General features: G+C 39.9%; 1 protein-coding gene across 1 annotated transcript in view; it reads right to left on the bottom strand.

Annotated features, from left to right (window-relative positions):
• Positions 1 to 15670, bottom strand: part of TOX (thymocyte selection associated high mobility group box) — a 222672-nt gene that overhangs the window by 82778 nt on the left and 124224 nt on the right. The window contains 1 exon segment of the mRNA XM_032704147.1: positions 6178 to 6420. Within this exon segment, the coding sequence (XP_032560038.1) occupies positions 6178 to 6420 (243 nt within the window).

Raw genomic sequence — 15670 nt, 5'->3', positions numbered from 1 at the left:
GATTTTATACAGCTGTAATTTCTAGACATGAGATGTTTTTTTGTAGCACAGTGAAAAGCCTCCTAGTACCAGATATGCAATATTCAGGTATTTATAAAACCTTGATCAAATTACATCTTAATCAGCTCCTCTACATATCCTTTCTGATGACAAAAGACTGTATCAGACATCAGAAGAAAGAAAAGATAAACATGATGTCCCAGAGCCCTTGATGGAATAAATCATCATAATTTTACTGGAGACAATAAAGTTATGCTGATTGACATCAGCTGATTTGATTGTGTATCCCCATAGTTAGGCTGTTTGACAAAACATACATTAACTACTGTAACCTTCTTCCAAACAGGGCTTATTTCTGTGGAAAAATCCACAGAAATACGGTGGGTTTGTTTTGTTCTTGGTTGCTTGGGTTTTTTAAGGAAAAGAAAGATATCCTGCAAGAATACAAAGTTGCTTAATAAGAGAAAAAAAAATCCTTTAACACAAGATGTTCCATGACCTTAGCTTCATGATTTGGTAGTTCTGATGGCAATAACTCACTGCAATAAAATTTGGGGTAGCAGCAGGTCTGTGTAGCATAACAGTAAATTTTGATGTAAACTGAAGACCAGAGCCTGGTAATGAGGCACAAATGCAGAGTATTCACCAGAGACAAAAAGTATCTGCTACCACTGGCATGCAATACAAGCTAGAAAAAAGTATCCAAACATGACTCAAATCTCCACACTTAGATTAGAAGATGAAAATACGTTTTTTTGTTATGAAAGTTATTTTGTTATCTTATCTTGTTCATAAGAAATAAAAAATTTCTGTTTTGACTCTGTAGTTTGCACTAATGCTTAAAGGTGCAAAAAAAAAAATCAACTGTATAGGTCAGCCTCCAGATGAGCCATGAATACTGAATTTAAACTAAAATGTATGAAACTAGTAAAACAATGTCTCTTAAATATGTCCCAGGTATAACAACAACAATCTACTGTATTGGATTTATTAGCAACTGTCTTGTGAATAAGAAATACTAGCTTCATTCTACCTGAGATGAAAAATGAAAAAAAAAGTAGCTGTTTGCTTCCTTTTCTGCTATACAGTGCCACATTTTGTTTAAGATATTACTCTCTCATGGGTCTCATATCTAAAAAATATAATTCATGAAAAAGTATAATGTAATTGTCCAGGCTTTGATGAATTGGGGCATAATGCTAAATAATTATTCATTGCCTTTATTCTTCTGTCAAAGTGTGCAAAAAAAAAAGCAGCTTTTTATTGCCTTTTTTTATATAAGGACATGGGCCTTTGTGACACGCATTTTATTTTAAACTAATGCTTCTATTATTCCACATCTGAATAATTATAGCTGACATCATCTACTCTTCTGTGTCCTAGAAGATCTTTAGCTCTAGTCCACTGTTACATATTTTATGCATTACATGAAATAAAATACCTCAAGATTTTGAAAATATTTATTTTAAAAACAGCAATGAAATTGTCTGTAATCACATTTTCTGCTCTGCTTTGAAAGCAGCATTATTCAATATGCCAGTGGTCTTTTCCATAAGAGCTACATATTAGAAATTCATGCTGCTCTAATATATCTGAATTCCTTCATGTACTGCACTCCCTATAGACCTAAAGAAACACTTTTGCTTCAGTTTCATATGTCCTGCACATTACCTACTGATGTGGTGGTTGTCAAAACAGTTGTACAGTAGCCTTTGAATTCAAAGTGTGCCTTGACTGTATTCTAAAAATGACAATAAACCTACGTATATACATTATGTTGGCTTTTGTTGGTAGCACAAGTAGAGCATTTGGGAAATAAACCTCCTGATTTTATTGTCTTTTAACATCTTTTCCATGTTAGACTTCAAACCCAGAAATTTGAAGTATTTCAAGAAACTGAAATCTCTTTTATTTCTTTCTTATAAATTTTCTTTAGTATACCACCATGAGCCACATTTTCAAAAAGATCAGCACAAGATTACAAATGAAAGCATTCCAAAAATAGGGGCTCTTTTTTTTTTTTCTCTCTCTATGTAAAAACAGCACTGTGATTTTTAACCCTGATTCCTTGGGGAAAAAAGTAATCATCTGCAGGGTATACTAAAGAAGCTGAAATGTCTATAATTTTTTTTATAAATTGAACACACAGAAAACGTCATTTTATAGAACACATCCAAAAGCATTTTTACAGATAAACACACATTCTCATAGGGATATTATATACACTCATTTGTTTGCAAATGTTAGAAGAGTATTTCTTGCAGTCCTTGGAAATATTTTTCGGATATTTCAGAAAAGCTCATGTCAACAGAGAAGGGCTGGCAGGTCAAGCCCCAGCTGGAACTGGGTAACCCACACAGGGTTACCTTCAACTGTAGGAAACCAGGAAGGGACCCCTATTACATTATATAGAAACAAACATGTGTACTGAATCATTCTCACTAAACAAACAGCTCTATCTTTATCAAACTGGATCCAGTTAAGAAGCAGGACTAGCAGTCATCTTCATTTTGAAGGAGGACTTTAGAGAGCTCCCATGCTGGGGCTGGACCATGAGTTCATACCACTGTGCCTCACATTCTGCACATATTCTGTAGGCTTCTGAACCCCTGATACCCAGATATAAAGAGCATCTAAAGAAATCTGTATGTGACAGCACGGTATAGTTTAGTGTGCATATGCATGTCTGTATATGTCTGTATGTCACCTAAGAAGAAAACAGCAATACACAAACACAGAAGTAAATATATGAACTGACAGCAGAATAATGAGGAGAGACTTTAGTGGTTTTGTTGTTCGTTTTGGTTTTTTCTTTTAAAGTAGTGGGGATGCAATAGAAAGTCGAATCAACCAAAAAAACTGCAAAGAAGACTAATTCCAATTTTAAGTATCAGACACAGTCAACAGGAATGAGAAATTTTCATCTCCCAGCAGTGTAAAATTTTTCAGAAAGAATTCCTACAGTGTAAAAAAATCTGTAAGAAGCTGATCTCTAATACAAATTCACTGAGCTGGTAGTGGGTTCTTATTGTGTGTGTTTAAGAAGTTCCACAGAGGAGAATTCTTACAGAGCTTGGGGCAAATCTTGCAATCCTTACTCAAAGGGATTTCATCTGCAGCTTAGAGGGAGTGTTGCACAGTATGAAACCAGGACTTTTAATGGGGTTAGATTTGAAGGGGTTTTAGGAAAGATATATCCTCAATTTTCAATCTGTCCAAAATCACAGAAATCTTTGTCTGAAAACACCTGGTAGCTGAGATCAAAGAAAAAGGCTACACTCAGTGTACAAAGTATTTCTCCAACATTGTTTCTGAAATGAGTTTCCTTTCATTTGGCTAGCATTAATTAACTCTTTGCCTATTAAAAACACAAACTGAAAAACACTTGCTAGTTCTAACAGACAAAAAAGAAGGTATTATTGCTAAAATACCAACATGGGTTAAAAAAGTGGCCAAAAGGAAGGATGTTGAAAGTAAAGAAAAAATAACCAAATTCAATCACAGGCACATTGCACTGCAGCTGATTTTGTCCCAACATAAGTAAAATTTGCTGAAGATGTGAAATTAATTAGAGATAGAGAACAGCCAACAGATCTATTTCCAAGAATAATTTTTCTAAAAATACTCATTAGTGTCCTGAAAAATAAAGTGAGACTCATGGTTTCCAAATACACTATCAGTATTTGATATACCAGAAATTATACGGAACGAAGGGTTTAGACAGATTGGAGAAACTTACGCATTATATTCTATTTGAGGCAATATAAGAGCGATTTAGGCAAGTACATGTTAAACGGATCAGAGTTTGATGAGATAGTAAAAAGGAAACTTAGAGATGAGTAATAGCATGAGAAAAGAGTCATATTGAAGAAAAAAATGTAAATTTTTCTAGATTATAAAGAAAAGCTTCAAAGCTAAGTAAAAAATGATGACTCTACAAAACCCTCTGTCTTTCTTCATCTATGGAAAGCCAAAAGAACAATGAAGTCATTCTATTTACTGAAGAAGTCATTGAATTCACTGAAGACTTAAATTGTTAAATTGTTTTCCTCAAGTTAATTTATCTCAAGTTATCAAATTCAAATCAGAGGAACCATACTGCCAAATAGTGTTTAAATGTACAAAACTGCGGTGTTCAACATCCTACCAGTTGTTACTAACATGAGATGTAGCTTAATCCCCTTCACAGACAAGCCAGCTTGAGTTAAAACTATTGCTAGGTAAGAGGCCCTCCTGTGTGCAAAGGGCATGCAAGTTAGAGATAACAGTTGACTTAGCCCATGATATTTCAAGTATCATGCTTTATTTATTGAACAAATCCTCAGAAATTACTGTCAGAATTTAGCACATATTTTCTTGACATCAGATTTTAATTTTTTCTGATCTTCACTAAGTCCCAATAGCAAAATCACCTGGTCATATTGTTCATCGTTTTTATATTTGCCCTTAATGCAATAATTCACTGTGATAATCTACAAATGCTCAAGCCCTGTTGTCGAGAGCTTGTTGCAAGACGTTAATGTGGAACATCATAGCTTAAAGGAATGCATAGTTTTGAGCCATGGTTATGGCTTAAAAGAGGTCAATTCAATGAAATACTGTCTGTCGACTGGAGTGTCAACTATTTCTCTTACTTTTTCAAGTAATTTCATAGCTCTGATTCTCAGAACCCTATGCAAGATTTCACTCTTGCTGTCTAATGCATGCCATCAGCTTTGTAGAAACATAAATAAAATTCAGAATCCTTCCACAGAGCATATTTATATGTCTTTATGAAGATCTGCCTCTGCCCCCACTCCTCCCATTATTGAATATAACCCTGGAGTCAGATTCTGACCTCAAACACAAAGCGCGCAACATCCTAGTAAATCAATAACAACTAAGCATCACATAAGAAGCCAAGACTAGTTCCCCCTGCAGTACAGCTTGTTGGACATCCTCAGAGGGAATGCAGAGCTATCCGAAATCAAGGCAGCCTTATTTTAATTAAGTTGCAATGAAGCTTTGTGACGACGCAGATTTTTGGTCTGAACTGTTTTCCAGCTACCATGGCCCCTGGCTCTAGGGTTTTTAGTCTGAGGGGCTGACGGGGAGTTGAGCCTAGACTTTTGGTCCCAAAACTTCCATGTGCTGCCTCAGCTCCCAGGTTTACAGGACTGATTTACGTTTTTTAGATAAAGTAGTGCGGACCTAGCAAGTTGGAAGCCTAAACAGCCTCAGTCTCTAAGCACAGAACCTCCCAGCTGGGACATGGGGCCCTAAGCCTCTGATCCTCTGGTGAGAAGCCCAGACCCTTTATCTCTAGGAACAGGAGATTCTTAACTTAGGCTGTTGGGATCTGCAGCTCCTGGGCAGTCCATCTAGTCCTTTAGGTGCAGTGAGACCCACACAGTGCCAGGCTCCATCCTCTTCCATGAGATTTTTAATTCTTTGGCTTAGAATTGTACATCAATGTGAAATAATCTTGTCTGGAGCTGCTATGCAAGAAGTATACTAATTATTTGTAGAGCCCACTTGAAAATGTAACGTGTAAAGTAGTAGTTCTGCAGTTGTTGTAAGCAATTTAACATTCAAAGAAGTGATTTATAATATCAGGTTTCCCAAGATTATGACCATAATGACTATCTGACAGACTTTATAAGCAAGTTGTCCAGTCATTTCAATTGGATTCTGGCTGGCTAAGGCCCGGAAACTGTAAAAAGGCTATAAGATTTGGCCTAGAATCAGAAATAACATTTGCTGTTTTCCAAAAGTGCAGTAAACAAGAAAGGAGATATTAAATTTTTGTACATCTCTCAGCACATGCAAATGAGAATGGAAAGAGCCTCGTCAGACAAACACAGAACAACAGCCATCTGGATCCAAACCCTGCTCCAGTAGAAGTCAGAGCCTTGAGCCTCTTTTTGTCATTATTTACAACACTGTACAACAGGAGCACTTCTGCGCAAGGCAGCAAAGGTTAATGTCCTGGCTTTGAGGAACTCCATTGTAAATCCCCCACCACCTCTATTGGGAGGAGGATTTGACATAGGGAGTGCAATGTAACAAAGTCAGGGGAGCTCGCTCCAAAACTTGAGAGCTGCAGGAGTTGGCCCCCTCAAAGGATTTCAAACAGGTCTGTATTTCCACAATTTTGTAACTTAAAGCAGAAAGAAGGGAAAGACTAAAAATGCTTACCACAGAGAGGGAATTGGAAAGCAGTGTCCCATCTTGGCCAAGCATGTTGGAAACTGTAATTTCAGGTAGATCCATGTTTTGTGGGTGGAATGGAAGGAGGCCATTGTGGTTCATGGGATGACACAGAGAGTGGTACCCAGACTCTATCTCATTCAAGTGCACCAGGGAGTGGTCAGGCAATGATGGAGGAGTGATAGGAGGTATGTTAAAATCTTCACTTTCAAGACTTGGGCCAGGAAAAGACTGGAAAAAAACAACAAATGGAAAGTTCTATGAAAATCATATGAGCACTGGTCAATAATAATAATAATAATAAAATTCACACAAAATGAACAAAAAGAGACCAACTCACACACTTCTAAGCATTTACAATTCAACAAAGACCCATATATTATAGCAGTGAAGTTTCACCATTATGTATGGAAGAAGAACTGCCTCTAAGGCATAAGAATCTCTCATACTTTCACAGCTTCCATTAAAAATAATTTTTTTTTAAAGAATGTGAACTCCAACAGATTTCAAGGGTCCGATTAAAATTTTCCAAGAGTGTTCATCTAGCTGAATACCTTTTTCATGGGAATTGTGGAAAAGGTAATGCAATTTATAAAATTAATATTGGCACGAAATTCATAAAGTTCTTAAGACTCCCTGCTACTCAGACCAAGAATTACATAGTGAAGAAAGATATCACTTTTATGCTTACAGGAGTACCATGCATTTATTCTGTTACAAAATAAAAAACCCAGTAGATACTTAGTATGAATATACTTTGTGTTTATAAAAATATATTTATGGTGTCTAAAAAAAGTCTCTTTTTTTCTCTCTTAATATATAAACTCAATTATTCACACATTTTGTCAGTAATCTAAATTAGTTACTCTACAAAGCAACTGTATAGTCTTCTGTTGTTTTTTGCCATTAAGTCATCTAACTCAATCTGATCCAAGGAAAAGCCACAGGCAAAGTCAGAGTAATGCACCAAGGTGGATAATTGCTATTATTTATCTACGGTCTTTGTACAGCAGGTAGGCTCATTTGGGGGAGAGGAGTGGGTATGCTCATATTTCTCAAAAGAAAAAGGTGAGCATAGCTAGATACATGATCCAAATGAAGAGTTAAAGGGATCAGTTGCAGTGGTTCAACCTGAAAACCTGCTCTGCTTTTGTGAGAATAGCCAACTCCTTTGTAAAGTGATCAGTCTTTGCACATCCTATGCCCACAGTCAGAGTTTGTAGCACAGAGACTAATTCCACCCTTTCTGCCCCTCTGCAGCACAGCAGCCACGCTCTGAGCACTGCTTTTGTTAATTCTGGAAATGTAAGGATTTAAAAACATTCTGCTTCTGAAAAGTATCATCAGGAAGAATGAATATGAGGGCACAATTTCAAAGAGCAACTATTGGAAGAAAATGTTTTCCCCAATATGAGTTTCCAAATGGAGGACAGTATGGTGTATGAATCCATGCAGAAGGACAAGAGAAGAATCAATGCTCAATTATGAACAAAGGGGTTTTTCATTAGTCATCATAGTAATAATGTCCTGCTGATGCCTGAGGTTACTCTCCTCTGTACGAGCACGTATATACAAACTTAAATCAGACCAAGAACAAAGAGCGTTACATGTTTTCAATGAGCTGCTGAATGCAGAAAAACCTACTCTAATGCACATTGCCATGCTTTTGGTTGCTTTGCTTGTTTCCCGACAACCAAGTATCTTAGCATGAAATAGAGCAGGAAGGCTAGACTGCAAAGACCAAAGTAAAATCTCAAAGAATGAAAACAGAACAGGGAGAGGAAAAAGTTTGACAGTGATATCATAATTATATATGAGGACTTTGATTCTACCCATGCTTTCCAGATGTGTTTCTCACTTCCAGCACAGGAGTTTGCTCTCCCCTTGCCCCTGCTATCTCCTTAATGGGAAACTGGTGTGAGTCTACTGACCTTTGTAATTTGCATTTGCCCCTGCTCTTAGAAGCCATGATGCAGCCATCAGTTGAAACATCTCCAAGGGGAAATATAGTAAAAATAGACTCTCACTAAATGGAGAGAAGACTTAAACATGGCAAAGAGAACATGTCACATTTACTCAATAACAATATATAAGCTTTGCAAAACCAAATAAAAGTATTAAAATGTATATATTATTTGCTAATTACTTTTATATAAAATCCATGGTGAAGAGAAAGGTGTCTAAAGTAAGCTTAAGGTCTAATACCACAATAACAAAGCAGCGAGGAACAGAAATGAAAGAAGGGTTAACATTCACAGTGTTCTCCTGGACCAGCACTATCCCACATATGTACACTTAGAATTGGTATCTGTAATTCTGGTGAGCTTGGATCCACATAGCCTACAGCAACCAGGAGGGATTCATGATCTATGAAAAGAGGATATTTATGTTCAACAGTGTCTCTTCTACTGTCCAAAAGCCTGATGGCCTCAAAAGAGTTTTCTCTCCCATGATTTTGTAGGTACAAAGAAGTGTTAACATCTGTTTTCTCAATTTCTCACTGTCCTGGGAGACTTACATTCACCACTAAAAGCAAATATTCCTAAACCAAATATTGGCAGGCTGGGTGTGCCTACACATTAATATGGGAGGCATTTAGCAAATCTGCTTATTTGTACACCCCTTTTGCATGCCACATATGGATAGACCAGGTTTTACTTTTGATTTGTTGTGTTTCAAATGTGTCTTTAATTAGTAATACTTCAAAAATGGTGGAAGCAATTGAACTGCCAGTAGCACATTAGCTTCATTTATTAAAATGGAAGCATAAAACATTAGCAGCATAAAACTCCACAGTCCAAGTTGTGCCATGTATAAGTATATATATGTTATATATATTATAAGGGATACGCATTTTAAATGGTTGTTCTCTAATTAATTACTAAAAAAACCCCACACCTTGGTTATTGTTTGTGAACCAGTTGCAGTGTATTTGATTCCACATCACCTACAATATCACTGTCCACTATACTTAAAAAAGTAGTAGGATTGTAAAAGCAAAAGCAATAATAACACACCAAACAGCATATAACTCAAGTGCTAGTACTTCCTAAGATGTTTATCTTTTTTATTTTTTTTTAAGACCTAAACTATTGCATTATTTCAATAAAGCTAGGGAGAATCTGAGCTATATGACAGTGGTATGGACAGATATTTGAAAGAATCTGCAGAGTACCGTATTCACCTTACATTTTTAGCCAATTTGATATTTACATACTTAGTATGTGTGCATGTAAATGATGTGTGCATGTAATGCATACAGACATAACTTCCTCAGGGAAATTCCTTCAACAGTGATTTGCCAATACTCCAGTTTGTCTTGTCCAGTAGCATGACTCAGATGCTTGTAATGGCTTGGCACCCTGGCATATTAAAAACCAAAATTCCTAAATACATTTGCAGCAAACCCAACATATCCCAGAAAAAAGGCTGTTGCAATTGTGCCTGGAGGAAAGGAGTGAGGAATGGAAATCCTTGTTGCCGGGGGATTTAAACTGCGAGATTTAAACTCCGAGCACAAGCCACCTGGAGCATGGTGCAACAATTTGCGTGGCAGTAGGCAGGGTGAGCAGGAAGGGCATAGCCACCCTCCCAGCTCTCTCTGGTGGGTTGTGAGGTAGGTGTGTGGCTGTGGGTATTTTTTTTTAATTTTTTTTTCTCTGCAACTCAACTCGACCCAGCAATGATTTCCAAATGAGCGAAAGCCACTGCTGCTGCTCTCAGGGGGAGTGTGCTAACCCAGGCAGAACCCCCAGGAAGAGCTCAAGGAAGAAGTGGAGAGGCTAAGAAGTATTAGGGAGAGTGAAAGGGAAATAGGCTAGTGGATTTGTACCCTTTCGACCCCAAAAGAAGTCCAGCAGGAGATGGTGAAGCCCTGCCCCTCCTGCCATCAGGTAGATGGAGCAAACCAAGCAGATGGGGGGGAATAGAAACAGGCCCCCAATCCAATAGGTAAAGGAATCCCCTCCTGACCCCCGTCACCTCCCATGGTTCCCTTAAAGAACAGGTATGAGGCCCTGGACCCAGACAGTCAGGCAGAGGGCAGTTAAAAAGAGGATCTGTCTGGAGGGTCTCCCGGTTGCACCCCATCTACAGACAGATTGCAACCACAGCTATACAGAAAAACAGAAGGGTAGTTGTTGTAGGTGACTCCCTTCTGAGGGGAACTGAAGGCCCTATATGTTGACCAGAGCCATTCCACAGGGAAGTCTGCTGCCTTCCCGGGGCTTGGGTGAGGGATATTAGTAGGAGACTCCCTGAGCTAATCCGGCCCTCTGATTATGATCACTGGTGGTCCAGGTTGGCAGTGATGACATTTATGAAAAAGGTACCAGGCTAATTAAGAAGGACTTCAAGGTGCTGGGTCAATTAGTTAATGGGACAGGAGTACAGGTGGTGTTTGCCTCAGTTCCTGTAGTAGCGTAGATGAATGAGGAGAGGAGCAGGAAAACCCATCTTATCAATAGTTGACTAAAGGATTGGTGCTGCCAGCAGAATCTTGGTTTTTCCAATCATGAGGCAAATTCTATGGTACCAAGCCTATTAAAGTCAAATGGGCTTCATTTATCTAGCAAGGGCAAAAGGACTCTAGCCCATAAGTTGTTGGGGCTGATCAGGAGGGCTTTAAACCAGGTTCGAAGTGGGAAGGGGTTTAAACCAGGCTCTCCAGAGATGAGTCTAAGGGTGGAAAGCCAGAATTAGAAGTGAAATCAGCAGCCCAGCTGAAGTGCATGTACACCAACACACACAGTATGGGTAGGAAACAAGAGGAGCTGGAAGGCATCGTGCAGTAGAAAAACTATGATGTAGTCACCGTCATGGAAACATGGTGAGATGACTCACATGACTGGAGTGCTGCCATAGATGGCTACAAGCTCTTCAGAAGGGACAGGCAAAGCAGGAGAGGTGGAGGGATGGCTCTGTATGTTAGTCTCTTGACTCTGTAGAACTTGAAGTCAGTAACAATAAGGTTGAGTGCCTAAGGATCAGAATCAAGGAGAAGGCCAACAAGGCTGACATCCTGGTGGGAGTCTCTTATAGACCACCCAAATAGGATGATGATGGTGATGAATTATTCTACAAGCAGCTGGTGGGTGTCTCAAAATTGCCAGCCCTTGTTCTTGTAGGTGACTTTAGCCTGCCAAATGTCTGCTGGAAACTCAACGCAGTGGAAAAGAGGCAGTCTAGGAGATTCCTAGAGCATATAGAAGATAATTTCCTGCTCCAGCTGGTAAATGACCCTACCAGGGGTGGAGCCCTCCTAGACTTGCTGTTCACAGAGAGGGTCTGGTGGGAGAAATGGTGGTCAGAGGTCATCTGGGGCACAGTGTCCATGAAAGAATAGAGTTTTCAATACTCAGGGATGCAAAAAGGGCCATCTACTTCTGCAGGGCAGATTTCCGCCTACTCAGAAGACTGGTTCAGAGGGTACCTTGGGAAACACCCCTTGAAAACAAAGGGGTCCAGGAGGGATAGACATGCTTCAAGAAGGAAGTCTTGAACACACAGGAGCAGGCTGTCCCAATGTACTGAAAGGCGAGCTGGTGGGGAAGACAGCCAGCCTGGCTGAACAGAGAGATTTTGAAGGAAATTAGGGGAATAAAGAAAGCTTACCGACTATGGAAAAAATGGTTGGCTACTCATGAAGAGTTTAGGAATATAGTTAGGTCATGTAGAAAGAAAGTTAGACAAAGGCACACTTCGAACTCAATCTAGCCTCTTCTGGTAGGGATGACAAGAAGTGCCTCTACGAATACATCAATAGCAAAAGGAGGGGCAAGCAAAACCTCCACGGGGTGGACATGGGGGGAAACATAGTACCAAAGACGACTATGTACCTTAAGTAACTCATCGAAGGATGAGGTACTTAACACGTTCTTTGTCTCAGTTTTCAACAGTAAGATAGGTTGTCCTCAGGACAACTGGCCTCCGGAGCTGGTAGACAGAGACAGGAAGCCAAATAGCCCCCCTGTAATCCAGGAGGAAACAGTTAGAGAGCTGCTGAGCCACTTGGATCCTTATACGTCTGTGGGACCAGATGGGATCCATCCTAGGGTGATGAGGGAGCTGGCGGAAGGGCTCATCAAGCCACTCTCCATCATCTACCAACAGTCCTGGCTCACTGGGGAGGTCCCAGATGATTGGAAGTTGGCAAATGTTGTGCCGATCCACAAAAAGCGCTGCAAGGAGGACCCGGGAAACTCCAGGCCTGTCAGTCTGACCTCAGTGTCTGGCAAGGTTATAGAGCAGATCACCCTAAGTGCCATCACACAACAGCTACAGGATGGACAAGGGATCAGACCCAGTCAGCACGGGTTTAGGAAGGGCAGGTCCTGTCTGATCTCCTTTTACGATCAGATGACCTGCCTGGTGGATGAGGGGAAGGCTGTGGATTTAGTCTACCTGGACTTCAGCAAAGCCTTTGAGACCACCTCCCACAGCATACTCCTGAAAAAGCTGGCAGCCCATGGCTTGGACAGGGGCACTCTGTGCTGGGTCAGGAACTGGCTGGAGGGCTGGGCCCAGAGAGTGCTGGTGAATGGTGCTGCATCCAGTTGGCGGCCGGTCACCAGTGGTGTCCCCCAGGGATCAGTGTTGGGCCCAGTTCTGTTTAATATCTTTACTGATGATCTGGATGAGGGCATTGAGTGTACCATTAGCAAATTTGCAGATTACACTAAATTGGGGGAGAGTGTTGATCAGCTGGAAGGCAGGAGGGCTCTGCAGAGGGACCTGGGCAAGCTGGAGAGATGGTCTGATTCCGACAGGATGAGGTTCAACAAGGCCAAGTGCCGGGTCCTGCACTTTGGTCACAACAACCCCATGCAGCACTACAGGCTGGGGACAGAGTGGCTGGAGAGCAGCCAGGCAGAGAGGGACCTGGGAGTTTGGATTGACAGGAAGCTGAACATGAGCCAGCAGTGTGCCCAGGTGGCCAAGAAGGCCTGTAGCAGGAACAGTGTGGCCAGCAGGACCAGGGAAGTGATTCTTCCCCTGTACTCAGCGTGTACTTCCCCTCAGTGTGAGGCCACACCTTGAGTACTGTGTCCAGTTCTGGGCCCTTCAGTTCAGGAAGGATGCTGAGGTGCTGGAGCAGGTCCAGAGAAGAGTAACAAGGCTGGTGAAGGGCCTGGAGCACAAGTCCTATGAGGAGAGGCTGAGGGAGCTGGGATTGTTTAGCTAGGAGAAGAGGAGGCTCAGGGGAGACCTTATCACTCTCTACAACTAACTGAAAGGAGGTTGTAACCAGGTGGGCATCAGCCTCTTCTCCCAGGCAACTATCAGTAGGACAAGAAGACATGGTCTCAAGCTCTGCCAAGGGAGGTTTAGGTTGGATATTAGAAAGAAATTTTTTACAGAGAGAGTAATCAGACATTGGAATGGGCTGCCCAGGGAGGTAATGGATTCACCATCAAAAGTATTAGGGATATTAGGGATACTCCCTGTATCCAATTACAATTCATAAGAACAGCTCATACATATTCATAATAAGTAGTGGCCTGTAGCTTTGGCTCTGTTATGTTTTTCTTGGTGATGGGGAGCAAGGTTAGGGTCTTTCCACCCACTCCAAGGATTTTTCCTTTATAGTTGGTTTTACTGTCAGCAGAACTTTCTCTTTCAGAAAGACATGGAATAGCTCCTTTTTATTCTACTGGTCACAGAAACATTAGCAAGTTCACCTTTTCACTTTTGAATAAATAGGGGAGAAAAAAATGCCGTAGCCGTAGATGCTTTATTTCCTTTTCCACAGAGCTGCTAGGAACATTGCCAATGGTTTCACTTTCATCTCATGACTGTGAGAGTGGATGAGGTGTTTCTCAGCTCTTCAGTTTAGGGGAACTTCCTGGACATTTATTATATTCCAGAGAGAAAGCCCTCTGCAAATTAACACCACTAAGCCAACTGCACAGCACTGAACAGACAATGCTTTAATTTTTTTTTGTTATAAAGAGTATTTTCATTACTATATTTACTGTAAACAGATTTCAGTGTATTTCAGATGAAAACTACACAGTGGGAATCTCAGAACTCAGCATCCTTAAATTTGAGTTATCTATAGACATAAAGCTATGAAAAAGCTTTATGAATTATGAATGTTTCCAAATCTAAAGGACAATATTCTATGTTTCTGGCTAAATATTAGTGACACTAAATATTAGGACCTCACTGGTCCTCTTCAATTTACCTTTTATGCCTCTCAGCCTGGTCAAATCCAGCAATAAGCTATAGAAGGGGGAGAAAAACTGGGAGGTGGAGAAGTGTATGTCCAAAGTCAGTTCTTTGGCAACACATAACTCAAATTAGGGCTATGCATCCTGCTGTGTTAATAACACAAATACAAAAAAAAAAAAAAAATCTAGCATTTATTTTTGAGAATACTCATCAGAAAAATAAGGGAAATGCTTTCAGGAAATAAAAATAAAACCCCTTTGCTTAAGTGTTCAACAGTGGTGACTGCATATGGGCCAGCAAAACTTAATTATGTTTAAAAATAGTCTTAATAGAACTTTAATCAGAGAAGGGAAACCAAAGCAGATGGCTCAAACAGACTGACCACAAGAGGCAGCAAGCTTTCAAACATCCAGTATAAATCCCTCTGGAAAGAACAGAACTGTTACTATATGACAGCACAGAAGACAACATACATTAAGTAAGTCTAATTCATGTGCTCAACGGTTGCATCAGTCACCATGCATTTACTCAACAGGATCTGGTATTAGCAACAGTTCCTTAAAAATTGGGACTTTGCCTATAGATATTTAATTTAAATGAAATGAATGGTACTGCCAAATATGTAGAGCGTGTCTTAATTTTTCATTTGCACCAAGGCTTCTGCATCTGAACTGTGGAAAGATGCCAGTTTTTAAAAGATAGATGCTTCAGGCTGTCTCTTCTATTATTGAACATATTGTTACATAACTGAAATACTTATGAATCGAGACTAATGTAAAAACAATGAGCTCATTAGAAGCAGAAAAACAGCAATGTACCTTATGCACATTTGAAAGTCGGGATGATGTATTTGACAGCAGGTATTTCCAGGAGTTTTAACAGGATCGACCTTAGCTCTAATTTCTAAATGAAGGACCTTCAGAAGCAAGGGATTTTCAGTTACTTTTGTCTCTGCATGAACAAGGCTTGATAGCTTGAGACTATAATGCATTACTGTGGAAACCTTCGGTCTGTTACATAAATCATCTTAACACTCAGCAAGAATTGTCCAACAGTGCCATGGATATGTTGAAGTCAATGATCCTGCAAACGATTTTTTTCTGTTTCTTCATATGGTAGACAACAGCAATAAATCATATTCATTTAAAAACACACAATATACTAATTTATCAAGGAACAGCTATCAAAAATTTATTACAGGGGAAGGTATAACTTTTTTCTATTGTGTTAATCAATTTCTCTAATTTACATTAGTTAAAGGGCAAAGCCCCCAGCAAAACATTAATTTTCCAGTAGCAGATGAATTCTG

Source organism: Chiroxiphia lanceolata, chromosome 1 (genome assembly GCF_009829145.1).
Source record: "Chiroxiphia lanceolata isolate bChiLan1 chromosome 1, bChiLan1.pri, whole genome shotgun sequence".
NCBI classification, from domain to species: Eukaryota; Metazoa; Chordata; class Aves; order Passeriformes; family Pipridae; genus Chiroxiphia; species Chiroxiphia lanceolata.
Note: the sequence above shows the minus strand (reverse complement) of the source record. Positions and strands in the feature narration are given on the sequence as shown.